At 33.8% G+C, this 25945-nt stretch overlaps 1 protein-coding gene and 1 long non-coding RNA gene across 2 annotated transcripts; one reads left to right on the forward strand and one right to left on the reverse strand.

Annotated features, from left to right (window-relative positions):
* The first annotated feature begins 5685 nt into the window (after nucleotides 1-5685).
* Nucleotides 5686-10063, forward strand: LOC18443527 (putative leucine-rich repeat receptor-like protein kinase At2g19210). Its single transcript, XM_088867810.1, has 8 exons — nucleotides 5686-6050; nucleotides 7167-7256; nucleotides 7403-7644; nucleotides 7837-7969; nucleotides 8055-8126; nucleotides 9620-9691; nucleotides 9777-9857; nucleotides 9940-10063. Exons 1-8 carry the CDS (start codon nucleotides 5686-5688, stop codon nucleotides 10061-10063), a joined length of 1179 nt encoding a protein of 392 aa, XP_088723936.1.
* A 5444-nt stretch (nucleotides 10064-15507) lies between these two features.
* LOC148781909 (uncharacterized) lies at nucleotides 15508-16972 on the reverse strand. The gene is made up of 2 exons (XR_016055789.1): nucleotides 16792-16972; nucleotides 15508-15819 (listed from the first exon to the last, which is right to left on the reverse strand). It is a non-coding gene; the product is annotated as an uncharacterized LOC148781909 (long non-coding RNA).
* Nucleotides 16973-25945: the final 8973 nt, after the last annotated feature.

The raw sequence follows: 25945 nt of genomic DNA on the forward strand, positions 1-25945 counted from the left end.
CAAACCTAAACCCTTCAAAGAATTTACCCTTTTCTCCCAACAATATTTCTTTTTGTGGTTGGGCTTGCCACAAAATCAACAATCACTTTTTGTCATAAGATCTTGACTTTGATAGGAGATAAGCCGTACCACTTGAGGAACTTCTTGGTAAACCACCCTTTTTATTTGACGGACCTCTTCCGACAAGTACATCCCTTCTTGAACCATCAAACTATCCGTCTATACCTTCTTTCGAAGTTCACCGGCAAAGAAAGCATTACAAAATGAATATATTTTCAGGGATTCCTCATTCTTACAATTCAAGGCAATAAAAAAGTTATCATAAGACTCCGGTAATGATTAAATCAATATCACCGCCTTATCTTTTTCATTTATCTTCACCCTAATAATCTTGAGTTGACAAATTTATGTTTTTGAATTCATTTAAGCACTTTGACACTTTCAACTTGTTTCATCCTCAAGGAATACAATTTTTGTTTTTAAAAGAAAATTCTACTTGTGAGGGATATGGTTTAGAACAAGCTTCCTAACATTGCTCAAAAATCCTCTGCCATCATTTCTCCTACTATTATTTTATTTGATAAACACAAGAAAATATTAGCAAGCGTCTTCCTATCAAATTCTTCACAATCATCTTCCTTTATATTATTCACTTTTTTTTATTTTCCTTGTAATGCTTTATATTGACCTTGTTGCACCAATATATCTTAAATTTTTATTTTCTAAAATTTAAAATTATCTTTCCATCAAACTTCTCTACTTCAAATTAGTAACTTGTTATTTTCTCAAATTATTACACACTTCCCTTGAGCTTTGATACAACTGGTTGGAAGTTGACTTTCTCGATTGCCCATGTTTGCATGAATCCCTCACTACAACTAATCTCCACATCTAACTCACTCACTTAGCACTTGTAAATCAATTTTAACACTCCAACAAACCTCAGAATATATTTGTTACAATAAATTTTCAAGAAAAATAATATGAAACCAAAAGATGCGAAATCGAAAAAACTCAAAACCACAACAATTTACAAATCATAATCTAAACACTATCAACATGCAAACATACGTGATTTAGCCTATTTGGGCTACATCTATGGACAACTGGGAATAAAATGATTTTATTATTATAAAAGAATTACAAAATGGGGTAAATACAATGGTTACCTTGCAATTAGTAAAACACCATAAATTTTTCTTTTGACTACCACAAAAGAACCATCAAAACTTCCCTTAACTTTAAGGTTCTATCTATAATAGAAAATCACAATGAAACCACCCAAAATAGGGTACAAAACCCCCAATCTCAACCTCATCAAGAGCTATCCTTCACACGCACTCTCCAAAATAGCTTATAATGCCCCATTTTAAAGTGCCTTTTACAATGACTAAAAAATACTCTTAACGATGAGAAAAAGCTATTGGGGGTAATTTCGAAACACCGATCTGACAAATATAATATGATCCAAGATGCACTATTTTTTTATTGCTTTTTGTCCATAAATCTTGAGGTAGAGATGATCAATTTAATGCATGCCTTTTCGACATTAGAACAATCTTTTTTAGTATTTTCTTGGGGCATGCCTCACTTTTATAGTATAAGGTGGACGCCTTATGTGAAGTTTTTCCTTTATATTATTTATCAATCGCACTTAGTTTCTCTAGATGTTGAGAGCTAGACTCTGTCTTTTTCCTATCTCCACTTGTGGCATGTGGTCCGATGGCCAAAGTATGTTGGGGAATTTTCATGATGCCAAAATTTTCAAATTGACTTCATCAATTTTGTGATCTAAAATATGTGCTGGCACACAACTCCCCAGATTGGGCCTCAAATTACCGGTCCAAATTCATCCTTAGAAGGTACTTTAATTTGAGATATTTATTCAAGAGCTTTAGAGACCAAGAAAACCCCCAAATTTGGTGTCTGATTTATGGGAACAGATATCCAATTTGGTGGTCCCATCATATCACTTATTTATTTTTTTTAAATCTAGGGATTATTTACAAAGAGACCATTTATCTTTTGTACGTGGAAGTTTACAATTATTCTTGCCCCTTAAATTTCAAAATGTGTGATTTTAAGAGTGTCATTTAATAGACATAAAGGTTCCAAAAAAAACAAAAAAAATTGTTTCATACGGCTGGACCGTATTTCTACATATGCGGTTCAGAGGTATAAAGCATCCATCTTAAAGATGGATGCAAATAGGTGGTCCATCTAAAAACAATTGAAACTAACAATCCAAATATTTTCTTAACAGAATTAATGTTTTTAATTTTCAAAATTTATTTATTTTTTCATATTCATAATCTCCATGTTAGAGATTACATATCCTTAAAAATTACGTCAAAAAATCCATCTCAAAAATATATTTTTAGTAGGCACCTCATTTCTACATCGACTCATAGAATCGGTCCTAAAAAAAAAGGTGTAATGAAATCGATGGATGGCAGTTTGTCTATACATTATAATTGACCAATGGCACTCTTGGAATAAATATTGTCATGAGGGCACTTTCCTATTTTCCTCAAATTGTCATTGATGTGGGACCGCGGTTTGGTTTACAAAACTGTGTAGGGTCACTGTCCCATTTTCCCAATGTCCTTTTTAGTCGGCTGACTCGGACATGAATGGTTTTTACCAGGTCAGGTATCGACCCGCCGCCCTCATAACACCTCTTTGCTGGCCCCTCATTTTTTTGTCTCTCTCTAATTTCATAAAAAATGGATGAAAATATCAAAAATAAAAAGCTAGATGAAATATAAAATTTTATTTTTTGTATATTATTAAATATAGAATATAGTAGGCCGGGTGGGCCAAGCCTAAGTTTTGGGTCCACGCTTTTGGACCCAGACCTGAACCGTTGCATCTAGAAGCTCAATTCATATCCGCTTGCAAGTAGGGTTGTCTTGCAGAGTCCACGGGTCGACCCGACCTGATTACCAACACTAGCTTTTATGAGAGCAAAATGTATGTATGCAAACAATTTTTGGACCCGTAATTATGAAGAAGCTATCTACTCATTCTAGCTATTAATGAAGGGTTGGTATTCCGTCCACATGATGTGGACGCCTAAATCAATGGTTTAGATTGAAGCGTGCTTAGATAAGTATCTTATTTAAATGAAATATAAAAAATAAAATATGAGACTAATTTTCAGCCATACGATATCTCAACTGGTATAAATACTGTAATTCAAATTGCTTTTCCAACTATCGATTTTAACTTTTTGTGGATGCACTATTATTTGACGTCCATCTTAGAGATGGTCATTTAATGCATGAGGGACCGCATAACAGTAGTGAGTCAGCTGACTCACCAAAACCATGTTCATAAGTTTATGCCTAAAACTAAACTTTTCATTTTCCTCCTTAGAGAAACTTATTATCACAAGATATTATTTATTAGAATACCATAACTGACCAATTCAAATCTAAATGACATCTAAATTGATCTTCTGTGACCAATTCAAATGATATTGAAATGACAAAACCTCTCATCTAATGCCTCATTTTCAAAGGCACGTTCTTATTAAAAAATTATCCTTATTTTCCTGATAAAAATCATGAACCTCCATATTAGCCTCATGTTATATAATGTAGAGCTTATCTTGGGTCATTGATGAGAAGAAATGGAGAGGAGGAAGCTAATTTTGTCTCTGCATTTCTTGTGCTTATTATACTGACAAGAAGGTGCATACAAGCAACTTACAATTCTTTCGACTAATTTCCTGAAATTTTTATGTAATTTGCAAGCTTGACATTGGGAAATTATTGGATACCTCCTTTGGAAATGAATTCAAACAATTTTGTCATCTCTATATTGCTCTATGAACCCAAAGCAACAAATTATTCCACACCATGTTATCACATACATAACAACATTTTTTAGGGAAAATTATCACTAAAATGGTTAAAACTCCACAAAAAAATCAATGAGGTGGTTAAATAGAAGGTTTTACAACAAATTAATTACTGTTTAAGAGTTTTTCCCATTTAGATTCCTCCTTGAGATGTTGTGACATAATGCCCAGATTGCCCTTATTTCAGATATGTAAGTTGCAAATTGTAGCCCTGAACAAGCCAGCTTATCTTGGTAATTTGACCCATGCCCTAAATATCTAAGCTTGAGTTTTAAACCCAAAATATGGTTTTCACTAAAAAAAATTTAAAACCCAAAATATGGTTTTCACTAAAAAAAATTTATTCAGAGTTTGGAACCTAAAACAAGTGGGGAACTTTATTAATTTAGCCTAACTTGAGTCACCCAATTCAAATGACATAAATACTCATGGTTGTTCTTAGTTCAAAAGCCAAAACAAGTTTTTTAATGATAAAAACATGTTCTAGGTTTAGAAACCTAAAATATGCAAAGGTGTTAGATCATTTGGCTCAAGTACCTTAAGTGCAATAATTATAAAATATGCTCACTACCTCAGGGTTTTGTAAGGGTGGCAATTGAGTCGGGCCGAACAGGTCCCAGTCCATGTTTTGGAAGGATTGAGGTTGACCAAACCTGACCCGACCTGACCTAGAATAAAATATGTATAAAATATAAATTATACACTAAATAACATATAAAATAAATTTTTATTTTTAAAATTTTTAGAACCAAGTCTAGGTGGGACCTAGTCCGGTGGGGTCTGGGTAGATCCCGACCCAACCCATTGCCAACCCTAGGGTTCCGTACCTGGAACCAGGAAGTACCTAAGTGAAGTAAGTTGAGTAGAGTAACGAGTTTATTAGTATATTAGTTGATATAACCACTTTATTGATATTTTCCCTACTTTATTTCTTTATATCTTTATATCATAAAAATACTCTATATCTCATTGTTTAAACAAGTTGAAAAGGTTACTGATGGTTAAAGGGGAGAAGAGCACCTCGGGGCCTAGTCGAAACCTAAAGGTACCACTAGCATTTGTAGTTATGGATTGTGGTTAGAGAAAATCATTACTCCATGATGATAGCCAAGGGCCATTAACATTATATCATCAATTATAACAGGCTTTACAGCCATATTTCAAAGGGATCGTATACATTACGATCGTTTATCTCAATCACATGAGGGAGTTTTCATATGAAAATGCTTTCACGGAAGTATTTTCATATATACCAAATGTATCATCAGTAAAAAAAATTTTGTCGAAGTACACTGGTCCGATTTTTCAAAACATCAGAGTATTTTAAATTAAAAACTAAAAATAAAATTAATCTAGTCCCATATTTCCAACATTTGACGGCCCAGTAACTTGATAGATGGGAGACATGAAGAGAATCAATAAAAAACATGACATTTGACCAAGCGGTAGGTCTCAATTTCTTTCCATCACCGTATAACCTTGGTTTTCAAATCTGCACCATAGTATGCTTTTCGAGACGGGAAATTTATCAAAATTTAACATGAGTGATGTGTTAACATTTGTGATTTAAAAAACTGAAAAAAAAAAAAAAAGTTGGAACATGAAGCGCTTTTAGAATGCATAAAGCACATCGAGATTAAGTGTGTGATTTGATTCAGGATTCATAAGCATGGATTGTGGACATCTTGGAGGGAGCTACCAGGATCCAAACACCACTATCATTTATACTTCCGATGTAAATTATGTAGATACCGGAGAAGTTATGCCAATCGATGATAGCACTCAACCGATGCAGTACCAGCATCTTCGAATGTTTAAACATGGACAAAGGAATTGTGACTGGCTTGATCAATAACCGCCGATATCTGATCAGGGCTTGGTTCTTGCATGCAAACTATGATTCCATCTTCAAGTTGCCTAAGTTCGACCTGTACTTCGGAGTGGACTTCTGGTATAATGTGAGATTTAAGAGTTTCTATGATCTAGTATGGACTGAGATTATCAGCTTGAGTAAGGCGAATTCTATGGCTATATGTCTAGTGAATATAGGCCTTGGGACACGTTTCATATCTGCATTAGAGCTTCGGATATTGCCTGACAACATGTATACTATAGTCAATAGTTCGTCGTCTTTGACAACTTACTGGAGACTTGACGTAGGGAGCCTTTCGCCTATAAACCTTAGGTTAGTGATGGCTAGAACCTTGCCTTCATCTCTGGTTTTCCTAATGTTTGTGGATTCAAGATCCCAGAACAAGTAGGGTCGTTGCCGTAAACTGACTTGAGCGGTTAAATCAAAGCAAGTTACGTAAATAGCCTCGATTTTTCTGAGTTTTGAAGTCAGAACCATGGTTATTAAGGTATTTAAAATACAAATAATGGGAAAAAGTAGTTGTGTCATACTCCTTTTATAAAGTAACTAGTTAAAATTTAGATTGGATGTCTTAAACACCTGATATATTTATGGAGATGCTTTACCATGATATTTTCAGAAGGAGAGGATTCTGTGCCCAATACTATACCAAGAGGTAAGATGGCCAAGAAAAACCTAGTCAAGTGGATTTTAAGAACTTCAAAACGTCCAAATTGTTTTTTATAGACCTAGTGACCACTTTTAAGACAAAAAAAGAACAAGTATTCCACAAGAATGATCAAGGTGTCTCGAGCATTATTTTAAAGTCAATCCTCCCGTGAAAGATGAAAGAGAACTCAGAAAACAAGCTTTTACAAAGAGTTTCTGGTGCAACTCATTCCAACTACCCCTTAAAGAAATAGGACCTTCTGGCTTCTCAGCTAGAAAGCACATGACCCAAGCTATAATTCCCTCGATTTATCTCCCCCACAACAAAACACATATACATATCCATTGGTACACTAATTTTTTTTTTATAAAAAGTATTCTAGACAAAGAATCCACAATAACTCTTTTGCTACCAAAAGTAAATGACAAAAAAAAAAAAAAAAAGACCCTTAAGTTTGACGAAATATAAACAAAAACATCCTATTGAAATCTAGGAAGAGAGTGGAGCTGCAGAAAGTGACCCAAATTCCAGACTTTGGACCTTTAAATCAGTTGAATTTCGGGCAAATTTGAAACAAACCATGCATTTTAATCTAGTTCTTCTCTTTATGTCTAACTCAAATTCTGAGATGGCAGAAGTTCAAGACTACAACAAAGTTCTACTCAATGTAAGTGCCCAAAATTAAGGATAAATTTCAGGGAAAGGACTTCATACTTGGAGAAGCTAATCAAACAAATTAGTGAGAAACTTATTTCTACTTTTTTCTGTTTTTCTCATAGGTACAAATCAGACCCTTACGATCGAATATGGGTGCCATCTACCTTCAATGGCTTGATCAATCTTAATACTTCAGCTGCCATAAGCATAAAGTCTGACGACAACTACCATCCGCCTATTCAAGTCATGCAAACCGCTGCACAGCCCATGCACAAAACTGACAACATAAGCCTCCATTGGGGGTCCCCGTCATGGAACCCAAACTCTCCCTTCTACTTCTATTTCTTCTTTGCCAAAGTACTCAACACCCAGAATTTGACTCGAAAGCTGAGCATCTATCTCAACGGGAGCTATGGTTCGACTCATTCAACCTCGATCACAGACTGTCTTGGGGGGGCACGACTAATCCTGAGTTGCGCTCCCAAGGGTATATAATTGATATCATGGCAACTGAGTCATCTGATCTCCCTCCTATTCTTAACGCAGTCGAACTGTATGTGGCCAATGCACCTTCTCCACATGCAACCAATGCTCAAGATGGTGTGTAACCATGAACAACTTGTGCATAGTGCATATACCCATAATGTGGATGCATGCATGGATTTGTGTGTGTATGTGGAGCCATGAACAAAGTGCCTTCTATTTGAGCTATGCCCCTTCTACATGAACACACAGCCACACACTACTCACATAAAGAAAAAACTCAACTAACATAACTGTGGTATTTCTCAGTTACTGCACTATTGGATATTAAAGATAAACTTGGACTGAAGAATAGGAGTTGGGTTGGGGATCCTTGTCTTCCCCAAGGCTACCCATGGGAAGCAACCTGCAATGAGATGCCAGACTCAAGAATTATATCATTGTAAGTAACCTGTCTCACTACCTGGTTTCCTTCATTATTGTGTTTGAACATAATAAAGCAGGCAACCAATGTGCTTTATTTGCAGGGAACTCTCGGCGAGTGGATTAGAAGGAGAAATTCCGGTTTCTATGGCCAACCTCAATGCACTTGAATATTTGTAAGTTTGGTAATTAGAACTACTCACACAGATGATCCTACAAGCACATTGCAATAAGGAACTTTTTGTATGAAATTGAGTTTCAAACTGCAAGAATATTTACTTGGACAAGTTTTGCGCCAATTATCAAAGAGAGAAAAAGTGACTTCCAAAGCCACAAAAGGAACCTCACTTGAAATTCCATTAAAGTATTTTTTAAGTTTTTATCGGAGAAACACCCCAAATTATGAGCATAACAAAATCATCAAATTTATAGCAACATAATAACACCAACCTTTTATATATAATGACAATCACTCTCCCATTTACAGCCAAATATTTCATCTCTAAAGAACAAAACATATCTAATAACCAAAATTAAATTTCACCTCCAAATAATGAGATGTAAGCAATACTACCACAAATATCTTCCCCTTTTGGACATGATGTATGAGGCCTAAAAGGACAAGTAACAAGTGGTTCTATGAGGTGTGCAGATCTCTGATAATGGAATAGAATGCCACAGAAAAAACTGGTTAACACTAAGCTGAATTCAGAGATCATCATGAGGATACGAAATGATAGTCCAATAAGTTTGGAAGAGTATAAACTAAAATAACCAACAAAAAGTTTGGAAGAGTATAAACTAAAATAACCAAGTAAAGGGACAGATCTACAAAATAGATATCCAACTCCCAAAACCACCACTAAACCAAAGTGCCTTCATGAAAACCATAAAAATCCTGACTCAATTACATTAATAAGGGGGCATGACATGAGCAATTCCACCTCATGGGCATGCTACTAAGAAAGCATGCAATAGAATAGGCTCATTCATAATATTAGTCGAATTTAAAATGTTAGCTCCATTAAGATGTTTATAATAAGTGTATTCCATATGCAAAACTATCAAGAGAGAAGCGCATTCTGCATTATGATGCTTATCATAAGTGACATTACTATCTATGCTAGTTAGCTAACAAGCGACTTCTTGCCCTTTCAAGGCTAGTGGGGTGTGGGAACGTCACTTGGGTACAATTATTTATCTCTTTGCAAACAAAATCACCAACCAATCTATACTTAAAATATACAATTCCAGTTTATAGAAATATCAAATAAAAACAAATAAAAAAAAATCTAGAAGTAAATACAAGATTCAGATTCAGTGTGTTCCTCCCAATACCCAAGAAACCTAGAAAACCAACTTCAAGAAAACCTATTCTTATAGAACTCTTGCTATATGTCTCAAAATTTCCCCAACATTTCTCCACCAATTCACATCATTCATTTCTCAACCCATTCACTGCATTCATTTTCAATAAATAATGGAATTGTAACATTGGAAGTTCCAATGACTACTTCGAATAATTTCATGAATGTGGCATAACTAGTGCTACCGAAGAAGTGACTATTTTCAATAAATCGTGGCTCTCTGGCACTTGAACTTGTAAAATCATTGATCTCTTGCACTTGAACTTGTAATTTCTCTGTTTTTTTTGCTATTATTGGACCAGGAATTTATCAAACAATAAGGTGATGGGTGCCATACCAGAATTTCTAGCTGATTTGATGGAACTAAAAACATTGTAAGTGTCGTCGAATATAGCATGTGTAAGAGCAAGGAAAAGAAAAACACGTGATATAATACATCAGCATGGTTTTCATTTACAGAGATTTATCAAGAAATAATCTAAGTGGGCAGGTTCCAAGGGCACTGCTAGATAAAAATGCCAGCAGAACACTTCTACTAAGGTTAGAATTCTTAAATGTATTTCTATTTTGTTATATTTATGCATCAGTTAAACTGATTCATTGGGTCTTTGAACTTGTGCAGTAGCAATGAAAATCCCAACATTCTAACCCCCAACTCACAATCTCCAACCAGTCAAAAGAAGACTGTGGTTATTGCGGTTGCATCTACTGGTGCTGCAATTGCTTGTTCATTGCTTTGGCCATAGGATTCATATTGAACAGAAGAAAAACACAGGGTGAGCTTCAGTTTACTCATCAACACTGACATTTGGTCTAATATATTTAGCACCAATAGTACATCCAAAAATTGCTATATAATGTCCCATTTCCAGTTTAACTTACCAGTACTTTATTGCACCAGGTGTGAATTCCTAGTTACATACCATCCAAGGCAAAATAGCATTCTGCCAGGGCAAATCGGCAATTAGCCAGTTCAACATGTCAAATGATGATTTTTAGTCAAGTGCTGCTTGTGTACAAGTTTCCTTTGGGAAAGCGGCCAGCATGATTGTGAAAAGATGTTTTGCCACTACAATATGTATGTGTTACATTCATCACATGAATGAATACTTGTTTTGAAAATTATAAGTTGTACACTGCTTCCTCAAAGAGCAATCATCAGTTTATGATTCAAGATGCTTTAAGAATTTAGTTAGTAAACTAAGAACAAGTTCAGGCAATTTAATCATGTCCCTAGAAATCACTGGTTTTCTTTCTACATCCAAATTGCTCTCATAACCTTCATGTAAAAGTTCAATTTCCAGAAAGGTTTTGGTAAGTAATTGAATAGTTCTAGGGAAAGAATGAAATGGTAAATAAAGATCAAGACCCTAACATCCTACTGAACAAAGACACTGAGATGAAAGACCAAGACTAGAAACTAAACCTGAAAATTGGAAAATGCAACCTCCATGAAGGGAACATCACATGCGAAATCCGCCATTGTCAAAGATCATTCTTAAAAAATAAAAAACGCTGACAAGATTTCAATTTTAATGCTAGGAATCACCTCGTTAAAAGCCATACAATTGCTACCTACTCAACTTTTCTGTGGATGAGCCAAAATCGATGGTTTTAAGTTTTCAACCTTGTGCCTATAGCACCAAAGGTTAGGTCCTTGCACAAAGCCAGGCCTTCCCAAGTTGATGAAAATGCATTGTCATTGTGGTAATTGGTGATAGGTCCATAGTATGGAGGTCACGGCTCCATTGTAATTTGGCAATGAAAAGGTAGCCCTATCTATGAATTTCGAGTAGTTTAGTCTCTCAAAATCTAGTCACATGATCATTTTTCTAAAAACTATAGAACTTCAAAATGTTTTAAGGAATCTTTGTAAGACTGCAAGTTTAAAGAACTACGAAGGCGAATTTGCCCATAAATTTGAGGCAAAAAAGTTCAGATGACAATTCAGACCTGTATTCTAGTAATTCTTGGGCCCGACAGACAAAAATATTAAAAGGAAGCGTTTTCCCCAATATTAAAAGGAAACATTTAGCTTCTCACTCTGCATTAACTGTATCAGGTATAGAGGGATTTGAAATGGAAAAAAGGAGAATTATCAGAACCAGATGAAGCTCGAGCATTTTCACATGCAGAGATCATAAATATCATCAATAACTTTGAAAAGGTCATCGGTAAAGTAGGCTTTGGGACTATTTACTATGGACATCTAGAAAATGGATACGAAGACACTCTCCCAAGAATCAAGGCAGGGATCAAGGGGATTCTCCGCTGAGGTTTGTATGGGAAAAAAAAAGAAAAAATAAAAAACTAAATATGATCTGAAATGTGTGTGTACACCAGAAACGAGAACATGTGCATTGGGAGTTGATCATGCAGGTCAAACTGCTGATGAGGGTTCATCACAAGTACTTAGTCTCTTTGATAGTGAGGAAGGCAAGGAAAAAATTCTCATCTATGAGTACATGTCTGAAGGAAATCTGAAAGAGATGCCGTCAGGTATGACTCCTGGTTCACAATAATCTTGTTTCCCATTTATCCATGTAATTTTCTCCTTTCTAGTTTCAAAAAATATTGAATAATGATCAATAAGTTCCCTTTATAATCCTCTAGTTCAAGCATAGAATTAGTATAAGCATACAATTTCTTATACATTGTGTCGAGTACATCCATAGATGCAAGGAAATGAAACATCATATTACAGCAAATCCATGAATTTAGTCATCAATAAACAGCACTACTTGTGAAAAGAACCCAAATGATTTTTTTATTGATTTGGTGATACACATACGTCCACACACACATACACAAATAATAAAAAGGAGTATCTATATATTAGCACAATTGCACACAAGTATAAGAATGACAATAGTATTATAAGGATGAAGATATGACAATATGAACCTAAAGAAAAAGAACAAAACAATAATAAGGTTACAAGATCACTATCTCTAAGAGTCCTGAAATCATCACGTGATGGACCAAAAGCATGCCAGTCAGATGGAGGCTCTCAATGGATGGTCCTTGTAAGACCACCACTCCGATATCCACTTGATGAATATTGGGTCTGATGACTTTCAAATCCGCCAAATATGCACTTGACAGCACACAGTTCAAGCTTATGTTGTGTTTTCTAAGGTTTAAATTAGGGAATAACTATGATGGGCATGTGTTGATTATTTTTGGCTAAGCTCAGTACTATTAGAATTTAGTCCAAACTGAAAATTTTGCATCACATAAATATGATGCAACATTGGATCTTCATAACTTTTGCAATGTATACTATGAAAGATTACCCCAAAAGCAGAAATCTATGCTAGGAAATGACAAAAGGCTCATATTAGCTCCCAAAGAAATAGACTAAAAGCACAATCTCCTACAAACAGTATTACATTCAACAGATTATGAAGAATGACCAGTAATTACAAGTTTACAACCATATACAAGGTTACTAACTTATCTGAATGAGTTCATGGTCTACCATCTAAGCATTTTACACAGCTCAAGATTGGAAATGGGACAATGAGGTCCAGTCAGATATGTTTTGGGTCAAATAACCTTGATGTGGATTTGCATTCAGTTATTTCTTTTTTCCAAGAAATTGGGCATGTAGCTTTTAACATAATCGTCTATATTATGTCACCTATGGATAATTGACAAGACAAGAAAGGATAAAATGAATACGTTCGAGGGAACTTAGATGTGGCTTCAGTAGGTGATAAGATGAAGGAAAGTAGACCTAGGTGGGCGGGCCATGTGTAACGTACACCCAATACAACATTAGTTAAGAGGTACTATTTGGTTCAAGTGAAAGGTCTAAAGGGCAAGGACAACTAAGAAGGACATGGATGGAAGTAGTGAGAAAAAATATAAAGATGTTTGGTATTACTGAGGGTATGGCCCTTGACAGAGCAGAATGGCAAAACAGGGATAAGGCACTGATGATGATTATAATGATGATAATCTATATTATATCACCTCAACCCTATTTTCTAGTTTACGGCAATAGTGGCCATCCATATGCGGGCTAATTTTAGACAATTTTATTTTATCAGTTATTCAGACTTCCATGATAGTAGAATGATATTTGGTCACTGGTAGAAATATGGAGCATCTTCCACAGTTAACTGGATGAGCTATTTTTGGACTTTTCTAAAGAACAACATTCACTCCAGAAAAATTTACTGCTCAACTAAAATCACATGACCTGAAAGTAACAGATACAGGTCATTTTCAACAAACTGACATCTTAAAAGACAACTCCGTAGTTGCAAATTGGACAAGGAAGAAGTTCAGTTGCTAAAAATGCCAACAACACTTTTAATTTTGCAAGAGACCAGAGGAAAGTGGTTAAAACAATAAAGAAATAGAAGATAAGTAGAATATAAAATTCAGATCACAGCTAAATCAATAATGATGATAAGAGACAGATAATACTCAAAAGGTAGTCAAAAACTGAAAGCAATGAGATCACCTCATAAGATCGACACTTGTGACTATAGTTTGAAACTCTAATTTTGACATGTACTACTACTTCGCACTTGAAGATAATTATTGCGACTCATAATCCATAGGTTGGTAGAACTCAATAAAGAAACTAATCTGCAAAGTATTTTACCGCAATTCTACGATTGAATATGTCTTTATGGGCATGTTTGTCTCGTACGATATCTCTCTCATGGAGAGAGATTTTCTGCTGGATCACCACTTTCCCATGATTGTTTTGTGAGAAAGATGCAACGATCAAAAGCACTCAAGATTCAGACCACCATACAAAATAGTGGCATTTCATGGGAAAGCGGCTTCATACCTTTAAAGATATGGAGCCATTTTCCCATCTCATAGGAAATCTCTCTTCTGGAGAGTGATTTCCAGAGAGAGATATTCTGAAGGGTGGAAGAGTGCATATAGCATGCTATATTACCATTGTGCTACTATAGCTATGATTTTCAATTTATATACCTTGTCCTGAACCCATGCATGTTGCATAGATCATTATAGCTTCAATTAAAACAATGCAATCTACTGAGTTCCAATACATGTTTCACTCTTAAGATATCAACATTTCATTGAGTACATTTCCCTCAGCATTTTAAATTGAAGTATGAGCTTAGGCCATTATAAAGTTCATAAAGCACAAGGAATAAAAAGAATGCGGAAGTATGCAATTTGATACAGACAAGAGTAGCAAACCCAGAGTCTTAAATTGGGCACGTCGTCTTCAAATAGCCCTTAGTGCTGCACAAGGTATGCATGTAAACATGCCTAGCTTCCTTCTATATTCCTTTTCTAAATTTATCACCACATATTTTGGGTTAGTTGTAGGATTGGAGTATCTTCATAATGGAAGCAAGCCACCAATCATTCATAGCGATGTCAACACTTCCAACATCCTCTTAAATGAAAAGATGGAAGCATGTCTAGATTTGGGCCAACTGAAGGAGATGGTCATATATCAACTGCAGCTGTTGGCACCCTAGGTTATGTGGATCCCGAGTAAGTTATTGAACAGAAAAAAACATAACCACCAAACCAAATAACAATTAGAGTAAAAAAAACCTTGTTTTATTTTCTTATCTCTCCTCTCCGTATTCCCGACCTTCATGCATCCTCCACCTTCCAATCCTTTAGCTTTCTCACTAAAAGGATTTTGGCAAAGAAATACACAAAGCTAAACATGTCAGATTATTTTGTGGACCTCTCAAGCCAAAACCAACCCTGCTAGAAGAAAGGCTACTAGGGGAAGACTTTCTTGGTTCTTTTATTTTTTACTACCCTGTGAATTCCATCTATATGCCACAGAGCTCTCAATTCCTATAAGCTGAAATGATTCCCTTAGTTGCCCCAATTTTTTATTTTATTTTCTTTTACTGTTGTGTTAGTGTCAGGGGGGAGACGGAGAGGACCATAGCTACAAAAAACCCTTGTGTAAAAATTTCACCATTTTGCCAGTTTTAATTTAGTTATGTTTTTTACAAAACATGAATGTTACTTCCAAACAATCTGATACCAGAATATTTAGTTTTGCTTCTAAATATTGTTCCTAGATTCTTACGAGGTAATAACTTGGATATTCTTTCATTTTCTATCCATTTCCACCATGTAAGCCTAGAGCCAATAGACAATTCAAGAAGTCCAGCCACCAACCATAGAAGAAAAACAACATCATAAAAGATCAATTTTCTGTGGATTGAAAAGAATTCTCTCTTTTAGGGTATATTAAGTAAAAGCATAACTGACTCCACCAACTGGAGGTATCACACTCAGTACACACTCAATGAGAAGAGTGATGTTTACGGCTTTGGCATTGTTCTCTTAGAGCTCATCACAGGGCAGCCAGCAATAATTATTAATGAAAGAAAAATTCACATTGTACAATATATAGTTTCCGAGCTTGCTAATGGGGCCATCGTTAGGGTGGTTGATCCAAGATTGCAAGGAGAGTACGACATTGATTTGATGTGGAAAGCAGCAAAGACAGCACTGGCATGTACACCAGACACTGCCAAACAAAGACCCAACATGAGCACTGTTATCAGTGAACTGAGGATTTGTATAGAGCTGGAATGGTCTCGTTTGAGAGGTTCAAGAAAGGAATTCAAATTATCAAGCACTCCCACTGATTCAAGTAATAAGGAAATAGAACAAGCATATGATCCTTTACCAAGGTAGTTGATCCAGCCAGTTTCTAAACAACCTCCACTATAAACTAGCAAAATATGTTGGAGCCTAATTCAAGGAAACAATGTGCTTTCTGGTCAGCATTGTCTTTCTATGTTAACTAGTTACAAGACACTGGCTTTCGAATTATGAGGCTATAAGAGCAATATGTTGATCTATATCTAGATCAATAGGCTACAAGATAAGATTCATGGCACATTTGGTAAGAGAAACACTCATTTAGGTTCTCATGTTATTTTTAAAACACTGGTTACAACCGATGATTACCAAAAAAAAAGAAGTTGATTATAAAAACTCATAAGACTGAAAAAAAAGGATTATAACATTGCGGATCAACTAGTACATCTGGTGCTATTAGCATAAGAATCTGATGTCATTAATAAAGGCTACAATGGTTAAAAACAATACATGAAAGCCCAAACATAGGAAAGATTGTTCATTTTCATCAGCATTTGTGGATAACATTGACAAAAAATTTGGTTGTTGCTTCTAGGAATCACGCTTCGTCTTAATTGGTTAAGTTTTTTACAATTGTAGCATCACATTCCAAGGTCGAATACTAAAGCTATAACCACCGAAAAGAGAAAATGGAAAACATTCTTGATACTTTACTGAACTTAGTCAAATTCCTCCACCCATTAATTGAGTCATAAGAACAAATTTTGCAGCAAATCCACTTTTAACTTGAATCAAAGAAAGCACTCTAAGCAATGAATGGATACAAGTTTCCAAATATGCAGATAAATAACCAAAGGAATAGCAAAAACAATTTGTGAGGCCAGCAAACACTCACAATCACACCCTTAGAAATTTCTTGATTGGTGGTTCCCATTGATCATGGCCTCCACTATTGAAACATTACAATAAGAACGTTATTGCTAGCCCATGCCTCAAAAATCTTATAAAAATCGCGGGGCAAGCACGGTCTTAGGGTTTAATAATCCCTCACAGGAACTTGGATGTTAGATCTCATCGGTACCGTGTGCTGAACCGGCTAAATAATAATAGGAAAATTGTTTCATGCGGGCTGGACCGCATTTCTACATACGAGGTCAAGAAAGTGTAGAGCATCCACCTTAAAGATGGATGCAAGTAGGTCTTCCATCTAAAAACAATAAAAACTAACAGTCCAAATGTTTTCTTATTAGAATTATTATTTTTAGTTTTTAAAATCTATTTATTTTTCATATTCATGATCTCCATGTTAGATATTACATGTCCTTAAAAATTAAGTCTTAAAATCCATCTCAAGAATAGATTTATTAAGAGGCCTGTATTTCTACATATGCAGGCTTGGCTGCATAGAAATCGGGTCCATAATAATATGAGCAGAAGTTTAAATCATTACTGCAAGTGTGAGAACATGAAGTATAAAAATACACATACTATTACAACACAAAGGTTGTCGTGGTTCACCACTAAGGGGCTACATCTATAGCTATATCAAACTAAAATTCATTATACCAATGAGAGTTACATTATATATTTTAAGACACAAAGTAATTGCTCTGACTCTGGACAAAACCTAATCGAGCAATCTTTTTAGAATTATAGATATTTTATAACTAAATCATTTTATAAAAAGATAACCCTGATAGCAACCGAGACTTTCTATCTCCAAAAAGAGATAGCACGTAAAACTACTATTGGAATCACTTCGGTAAAAAGAATAACAAATTAGTGCAGGAGAATCAACTTCTCTACATGAAACAACCTTTTCTACACAGTGACCCAAAATAGAGCAAACAATTTTTATTTATTATTATAAAAGGTGTTTCATGATTAGATTAAACAATAGTGAATATATTTATAAAATAAAAAGTAAAAAAAATAAAAAACATGAGGGCCCTTGGAACCATCTGGCTCAGTTTTATCGCGAAAAAAAAAGAGAAAAGTATGTCCTTAAAGTCTTAATACAATGGGAATGAATTTGGTTTCCCATTGCTTTGTCTTCTAATTGGTTTATTTTGATTTGGAATCGATTTTTTCTTTTTTTTTTTCTTTTCTTTCTTTTGTTGTACATTTTGATGATTCGATTATGCCAAGAGTGCTCTTGAACCTTATTTGTTTAGTAACATGTTTTATATTTTTTCCATCTCCATCAGTTTTAATAAATAAAGTTTCGGGGCCGTTTAAGTACCTGGAAATCTATTACGTGATAATAGATTACAATGAAATATGACATTTTCATTGTTTGGGTACACTTTATAAGAAAATAGAAAGAGATTACTCGAGATTTCCCAAAAAATCAAGAAATCCATTACGCCAGGTGATAGGTGAAAAATTTGAGTTACGGGTAATTTTGGGAAAAGTTTAGCGTTAGTTTTTTGCCCATCCTATTCTGATTAAAAAAAATTTCTCCCTTTTTAAGCTTCCCTCGTCTGAAGGCGTTGTCATATAAAATAAAAAATAATAAAATAAAAATCAGTAATTAATGAACACAATCATAATAAAAAATTCCACGCAACATAATCCTCATAAGAGATTATTAAAATCTCAATTGAAATAACATATCTCTTTCGTCCCTTCCAATACCTGAAAAATTTATATTGCAATTACAAAACCTTCTAGTTTACTAATCAAACTTCTTCTCATTTTTTAACTTGTATCATAAAGATTTTGAATTTAGTATCATAAATTTATTGTTTATTTGAAATTATATATAGAGACATTTGAAAGACTTATATAATAAATAAATAAAAATAACGCTTATCATAATAAAATCATGTTATTCCAATCATATTGTTCCAATGATTTATCATGTTCAAACCAATGTCGTGTTAGAAGACATGTGATTCCATATAAGTGCTAAAGGCATATAAAATAAGTAAGAAATGGTATCACAATGACGGTAAAATGGTATAAGTTATTATTAGAAAATCTTTTTGGAATGGTGATGATATTATTATTAAAAATCTTTTTAGAATGGTGTGATGATGATTTTCATTCCATATTGTAGTAAATTTTGTAACAAAATAGAAAGAAATGATAATTCTACATTTTAATAGAATTTTGTGACAAAAAAGAAAGAAATGATAGTTTATAGGCACGTGCCGGTAAAATATTAGTAATGCATTTCGTATATTTCTTCCAGACATAGCCAAACAATAACAATGTATTTCTCAGGTTGCATCTAAATACTATCCAAAGAGTAACAATCCATTTACAGGTAATGTATTACGTAGTAATGCATTACGCCAGTAATATATTTTACAAACAATATATTTCCAGATATGCAAATGGCCTCTTCATGTATGAAACAAAACAAAGTCTTGATAATATGAAACTCCTCACTTATCTAATTTGGAAGTAAAAGGAACAAGAACGTAGTACTTCACCTTCCATTATTTGCGTTTTCTTATTATGAGATTTTATTGTGAAGAATTAATTATGTTCATTTAATATAACAAATTTGAAGGGGTGAGGTTTGTATAAGGTATCAACCTTATACTATTGAAGTAAGGTGCGCCTCAAAACTTTGCTGAAAATTCATTTGGGGTGCTGTAAACCTTGTGATGGTATGAAAATCTATTATTGCTTCAAGTGGTTTAAAAAACGGATCGGTGTTACGGATCGGGCACCCCCAAAACTCATCCGGATTGGTGAATCAGTTTTTCAGATAGTGAATCAGCCGAATCGGTTGGATTCGACCATAAAAAAAATTTCAAAAAAAAATATTAAAAATCATTATAAATATTATTTTTTAGGAATCCAATAAAAAATAAGGGTATTATATTAATAATTTTTATTTTTTTTGCATCAATAAGCGAATATTGAGATGTTCGATCCCTGTATGAAGATTATCATCAAACATTTATTAAAACATAACTAAATACAATATTATACATTGAAATTACAAGTATTGGTTTGTATTTTATTTTTTTATCATCATTTTACTATACACATAAAGTGAAATTAGTATCACATCAAAGTATCAAACATTTATTATTTTGTTTTACTCATCCAAAATTATTACAACCTAACTAAGTATAATAGTATATATTGAAATTGAAGTTGTTGGTTTATAAATTTATATTTTATAACTATTTTATTATACAAATAAAAAAATATAAAAGATCTTATAATATCATCTAATTTAAAAAAATCTTATTTACAATTATAAGAAAAAGTAATATATTACAAATTTATAATATAAATAAATTAATAAATAAAATACAAGATTTGGTTATCAATGTATAATATTTAATTATAATATAATAATAAACATGATTAAATATTAGTAGAAAAATACTTCCATATCATATGATTAAAAACAAAATAAAATCCCCTATAAATTGTAATGTGATCATATTCATATGATTATACTGACATAAGTTTAACAAGTTATTAAGATAAATAAACAATACGACTTTCAATATAATTATACTAATTTTTGTAAATGAATTAAATAGAATTTTTTATGTAATTATATGCAATTAAAACTTAACTATGTACTTTTACTTTTGTACATTATAAAAAAGGAATAAATATTATTAAATAATTAAATAGAATTTTTTTGTTTATAGTATTATAAATATTTATAATTACACAACACCTGTGAAAACTACGCGTTATTTTGAAGACGCTTGGAGCTGGACTGCGCGTTATTATACAACAACACAGTGTTTATTACACACTTGGAGCAACTGGTGAGAACACTTAGTGAAAACTACGCTTGCAGTGCTAAGGGATGGACTACACTTGTAGCACCTGGTGAAAGCACCTAGCGAGAACTACACGTTATTATACAGCAGCCGATGGAGCAAGTCCCACATCAGGGAATTTAGGAAGAGAAAGGCTTTGGGCTTGCACGGTGTGCCGAGAAAAACTGCAGCAGATGGTTATGCCACAAGGCTTGTAGATGAAAGCTGGCCGATTGTGCTTTCCCCATGACTTGTGGACTTTTTTCATAAATTGTGATGATCAAATATATCTATCAACACTTCATAAATTGTGATGGTACTTTTTTCATAAATTGTGATGATCAAATATATCTATCAACACTTCATAAATTGTGATGGTAATTTAAAAATCTTAAGCTGGCCAATTGTACTACTTATAAACACTTAAAAATTTAAATCTTAAGCTGGCCAATTGTACTATTTATAAACACTTAAAAATCTAGGCTGGCCAATTGTACTTTTTCCATGGCTTGTTGATGAAGGTTGGCCAATTGTACTTTTTCAATTATGAAATTTTAAGTTTAAAAAATAGTGACGATCAAATATATCTATAAACACTTAAAAATCTAACTTTTTCAATTATTAAATTTTAAGTTTCAAAATAGTGACGATCAAACATATCTATAAACACTTAAAATCTTGAAAATAGTGATAATTAAAAATGTTGCATATAGTGATATCTAAACTCACCCACATATGAAATATCATAGTATGTGGGATTGGGATTGAGATTTGATATCTAAAATCACCCACATAATGAAAATCATAGTATGTGGGATTGAGATTGATCATAGTGATATCTAAACTCACCCACATAAGGAAATATCATAGTATATGGGATTGGGATTGAGATTTGATATCTAAAATCACCCACATAATAAAAACCATAGTATGTGGGATTGAGATTGATCATAGTATGTGGGATTGAGATGGATATTGATCAGGGATAAAAGATGAAAGATTGAGATTTGATATCTAAATTCACTCACATAATGAAAATCATAGTATGTGGGATTGAGATTGATATTGATTAGAGATGAAAAATGAAAGACCAATGTGCCCTATTGAAATTTTAAGTTCAAAAAATAGTGACGATCAAACATATCTATAAATACTTAAAAATCTTGAAAATAGTTATAACTAAAAATGGTGCATATAGTGATATCTAAAATCACCCACATAAAGAAATATCATGGTATGTTGGATTGAGATTTGATATCTAAAATCACCCACATAATGAAAATCATAGTATGTGGGATTGAGATTGATATTGATCAGGGATGAAAGATGAAAGACCAATGTGCCCTATTTGGGTCACCATTTGGAAAAGGTGGCTTCCGGGGAAAGATGGCTTCCTCTAGAGAGAGAGAGGCCTTCCGAGGAAAGGTACCTCTTGTGCATGACAAGTAAAGTCTCTCTTTAGAGAGAAGAGAGCTTTCTATGGAGAGAAACACCGAGAGAGAGACGGTAGGGACCTCCTGTGCATGACAGGCGAAACCTCCCCTTAGAGAGAAGAGAGCTTCCTATGGAGAGAAAAACTATGGATGCCCTTAGAGAGAAGAGAGCCTCCTATGGAGAGAAACACTATGGATGTGCCTCATGTAGATTGAGATGCTGGCTTTTTGTAGAAAGTGATTCCCATTAAGATTTTGGGAAGATAAGTGATTCCCATGAAAATTTTGGGTGACTGCCCTTTTAGTAAGAGAAGGTCTTTGTTGCTCTCAAGGTTTTCTTCCTGGACAATGGCGAAAAAGTCTTGGTTGCTCTCAAGGTTTTCTTCCTAGACAATGGCTTAACTATGGTTTAACTGTGAAATAGAGATGAGTCTCTTCCTGAACAATGATTTAGCTATTGAATAGAGATTATAGATTGGCTGGACACGCTGATCAGGAGAGTGGGTCTAAAAAGGTTTGCTCGACTGGGTTTTGTCGAGGATTAAAGATGTAACTTTATGTCCCAAAATCTATGATGTAACTTTCATTGGTATAGTGGATTTCAGTTTGTTGTGCCCGTGATGTAGCCTTCTTAAGGTGAACCACATAAATATTTGTGTTCTTGTGGCATATGTGTTTTATGTTTTATTTATCGTATTATGGTTCGTACTATCTCCTATTTTGTTTCTAGTTGGATAAGTACACGATCTTGGTGGGATTGAATCTTTGGGAATCATGTTTTCGCATGTAAGAGAGTTCTTAAATCCTAACAAGAAATCCCTTTTTTTTTTTTCATGTCTATGAATTTCAAGATCTAGATGATCGATTAGAGGGTTTTCCGGCATAGGAACAACTATCACTAGTGTGCTTTTTAGGTGCGCCTTACCCGTACAATATAAGGTTGAGACCTTATATAAAACCTTAAAGTATTTTATGCTTTAGCAACAAATCTTTATTTTAATAAAATTAGATATGCCAATTTAAAACTACGAGATTTCAAAATAAGCAACATAACATCTTCTAAAATATTGTTATGACAATCTAATAAGACGATGTAATAGTGCAACATCCTACTTTTTTATTTTATTAGTAACAAATTTTATCTTTTATTAAATAACTTATACCATTTCAAAATATGATTTAAAAATAATTTACAATTATTACAATTCTAAATAAGGTATTGAAATCTCACATTTGTTTTTCTTGTTCCCTATTGGAAATAGAGTATGAGAGGATTAGGATTCACATCAAAGTGAGTATGGCTGTCCCAAAATTTGTTTTTAGAAAATATCATTATTTTAGAAAGGTCATTTATTTTGTTTGATTTAATAACAAATTTGATATTTTATCTAAAATAGAGACCCAATAAATAAAGTTTTCCTTACATATATGGGTTTAAGGGAAAGTTCTAAAGGCTCAAGATTGATGGCTCGTCCTGTGCCAACCCTAGAGAAATTGGCTGCAACGGCATTACCAGGAATGACATCGAGGGTTCCCTTGCCTCCTTTGTTGTTCCTTTGGGCCATACAACAAGTAATGTTGATGAATTTTCAGCTCTCAAGAGATGCAATGTTTCCCCTTGCTTATTGGAAGTGATTAGCAGATCCATTTTGAGTCGTCATAAACCTCCTTGGAATCTTCTCACCTCTGTATCCAATTGCTCTCACCATCTTGCAAGTCGTTCCTGGAGAATCTCACACATATATTACGATGCCAACATAGTCGCAGATGACTTGGCTAAAAAAAAGCTGCAACCCGCTTTAAGGCCACAGTTTGGCGAGCCTTCTCTTTAGATCTTTTATCTTTACTCGTTTCTTTTGATATGGCTGGGAGTCCGGGACAAAGGATTTTAACTTAAGCTTTGTACTTCTATTTCTTTCACTATTAATGATAATAGGGATGGACCCAAATCCCCAATGGTTTACACAAAAAATATAAGGGAAATGTTTATATGTGACCCAAACAACATATAAGTTATAAGGAAAATTTAGTATAAAACCCTAATTTCTAGTATTATTTCATGGTAGACCTTCTTTCCGTTTTTCTTTCAAGCGGTATAAGAAAATCTCTAACGATTTCACCGTACCCCATCATCTCTTATCTCTCTCTTTTATTGACTTTTGATCATAAAAGATGGCCCCAACAAATCTTTCTCAACCATCTATTCAGATTTGACAGCTGAGATCAATGGTCAAATATACTATATATGTGGGTGGGGTCAAATAAAAAGGTCACTCCAAAAAAAAAAAACAGAGCAAAGTTCTAAGTATAAAGAGCTTCTCAATTTTCTTATTTCAAAGCAAAATCAATTAGTATATCACCTTCATAAAATTTTAAACTTCGAAAAATAATTCACAATTAAAATTTAAAATTTGAGATTTAAATATATATTTTCTGTACTGGGACCAGATACAAATCTTTAATTTTGATTTAGTTTTAAATCATGCAGTTTCAGACAATTTAGAGTGCAACATTACAAACCTAAATAGGGTGCAACATTACAAACTATAGCTAAAAGGAAAGAGTTTATAGAAGGTGCCAACCATATACTATGGAAATAGGGTGCCCCTAAAAGTTGTTTTGCTAGCTGAAAAACCATTCAATTGATCATCTTGATGAATGGATATGAAAGACACAATAGATTTCAAGTTTTAAAAATTGTGCAACTTGGAACACATTATGTAAGCAATCCATTTTCAAGTTTCCTTATTGCATATAGAACTGCTTCATCTGCATTATTTTTTAAACTTCAAATGTTATAATTAAGGGTGGAAATATATTTTTTGGTTTTTAACATCAAAACTGCATTTTTTCCATAGTTGGGAAGTGGGCATTATTTTGATTTTTTAAGGTTGACATCTTATACAAACCTAACTAAAATAACTACATATTTAGAAAGAAAGAAAATACACCAAATTGTTTACATCTCAAAAGAAGTGTTCCAAAGTGGGTAACACATAATCATTTATGGCTATAATATGTCCCTAAGTATGGGAACTTGGAAATAAAGGTGAGAATATTCAACGCGAACCAGATTGATTGGAAAGCTTTCTATATAACCCATTTACATAAAGTACGTATGGCACTCCTTCCTAGCCATTTGATTTGAATGGATGGTTATGATTTCTCATGTCAAGATGCACACCAAAGCTATGTTTGATTTTTACTCAATAAAAAGAGGGGACACTTGAAATTTCACTCAAAATCAAACATAGCTTTGGTCTTTTTATTGGGGTTTATCTAATAAAAATAAAGGGAAATTATCCAAAAAATCACTATATTTGTCAAAAATACCAAACATTTTTAAAAATTTACATCCATACCCCTTCACAACCCAAATAAGACTATGATGCTGGAGGGACTTAGGCATTCCGGCCGTCCGTAGTACACCATCATGACCCTAACAAGGCCGTGATGCCCAAGGCACCCATTGGGTGCCTTTGATGCACCCAAGACATCCGAGGGTACACCAATGAAGGTGTGTTGGACATTACATCCTTGTTGGGGCCATGATAGTGCATCATGGCGCTAATAGGGACGTTATGCCCAAGGCGAGTCGTTGTACATCATGGCCGTGTGAGGGCCGTCAATAGGGCAATGAAGGGTATTTTTAGTTAAAAAAAGTGTTTGTATGGATGTAAATTTTAAAAAATTATAGTATTTTGAAATTTTGAAAACTAGAAGTATATTTTTTACATTTCTCAAAATAAAAAATATTTCTGATGCAAATATATCTCTAATACAAATAAATGACCAAAAAGCCCTTCCAAGGTTTAGGGATATTCTAGTAATTTTTCATCGCCAAATATTTTTTTGTTATTTTAATGATGTG

The sequence above is a fragment of the Amborella trichopoda genome, chromosome 5 (assembly GCF_054954075.1).
Source record: "Amborella trichopoda isolate Santa Cruz 75 chromosome 5, AtrichopodaSantaCruz75HAP2 v2.0, whole genome shotgun sequence".
NCBI classification, from domain to species: Eukaryota; Viridiplantae; Streptophyta; class Magnoliopsida; order Amborellales; family Amborellaceae; genus Amborella; species Amborella trichopoda.

Excerpts from the sequence above, each read along its gene's own strand:
- LOC18443527 (XM_088867810.1), top strand. The coding sequence starts at position 5,686 with ATGGACAAAGGAATTGTGACTGGCTTGATCAATAACCGCCGATATCTG. Across the intron at positions 7,257-7,402 it reads TCAGCTGCCATAAGCATAAA|TACTCAACACCCAGAATTTG; the intron begins GTCTGACGACAA and ends TCTTTGCCAAAG. Across the intron at positions 8,127-9,619 it reads CTCAATGCACTTGAATATTT|GAATTTATCAAACAATAAGG; the intron begins GTAAGTTTGGTA and ends TTATTGGACCAG.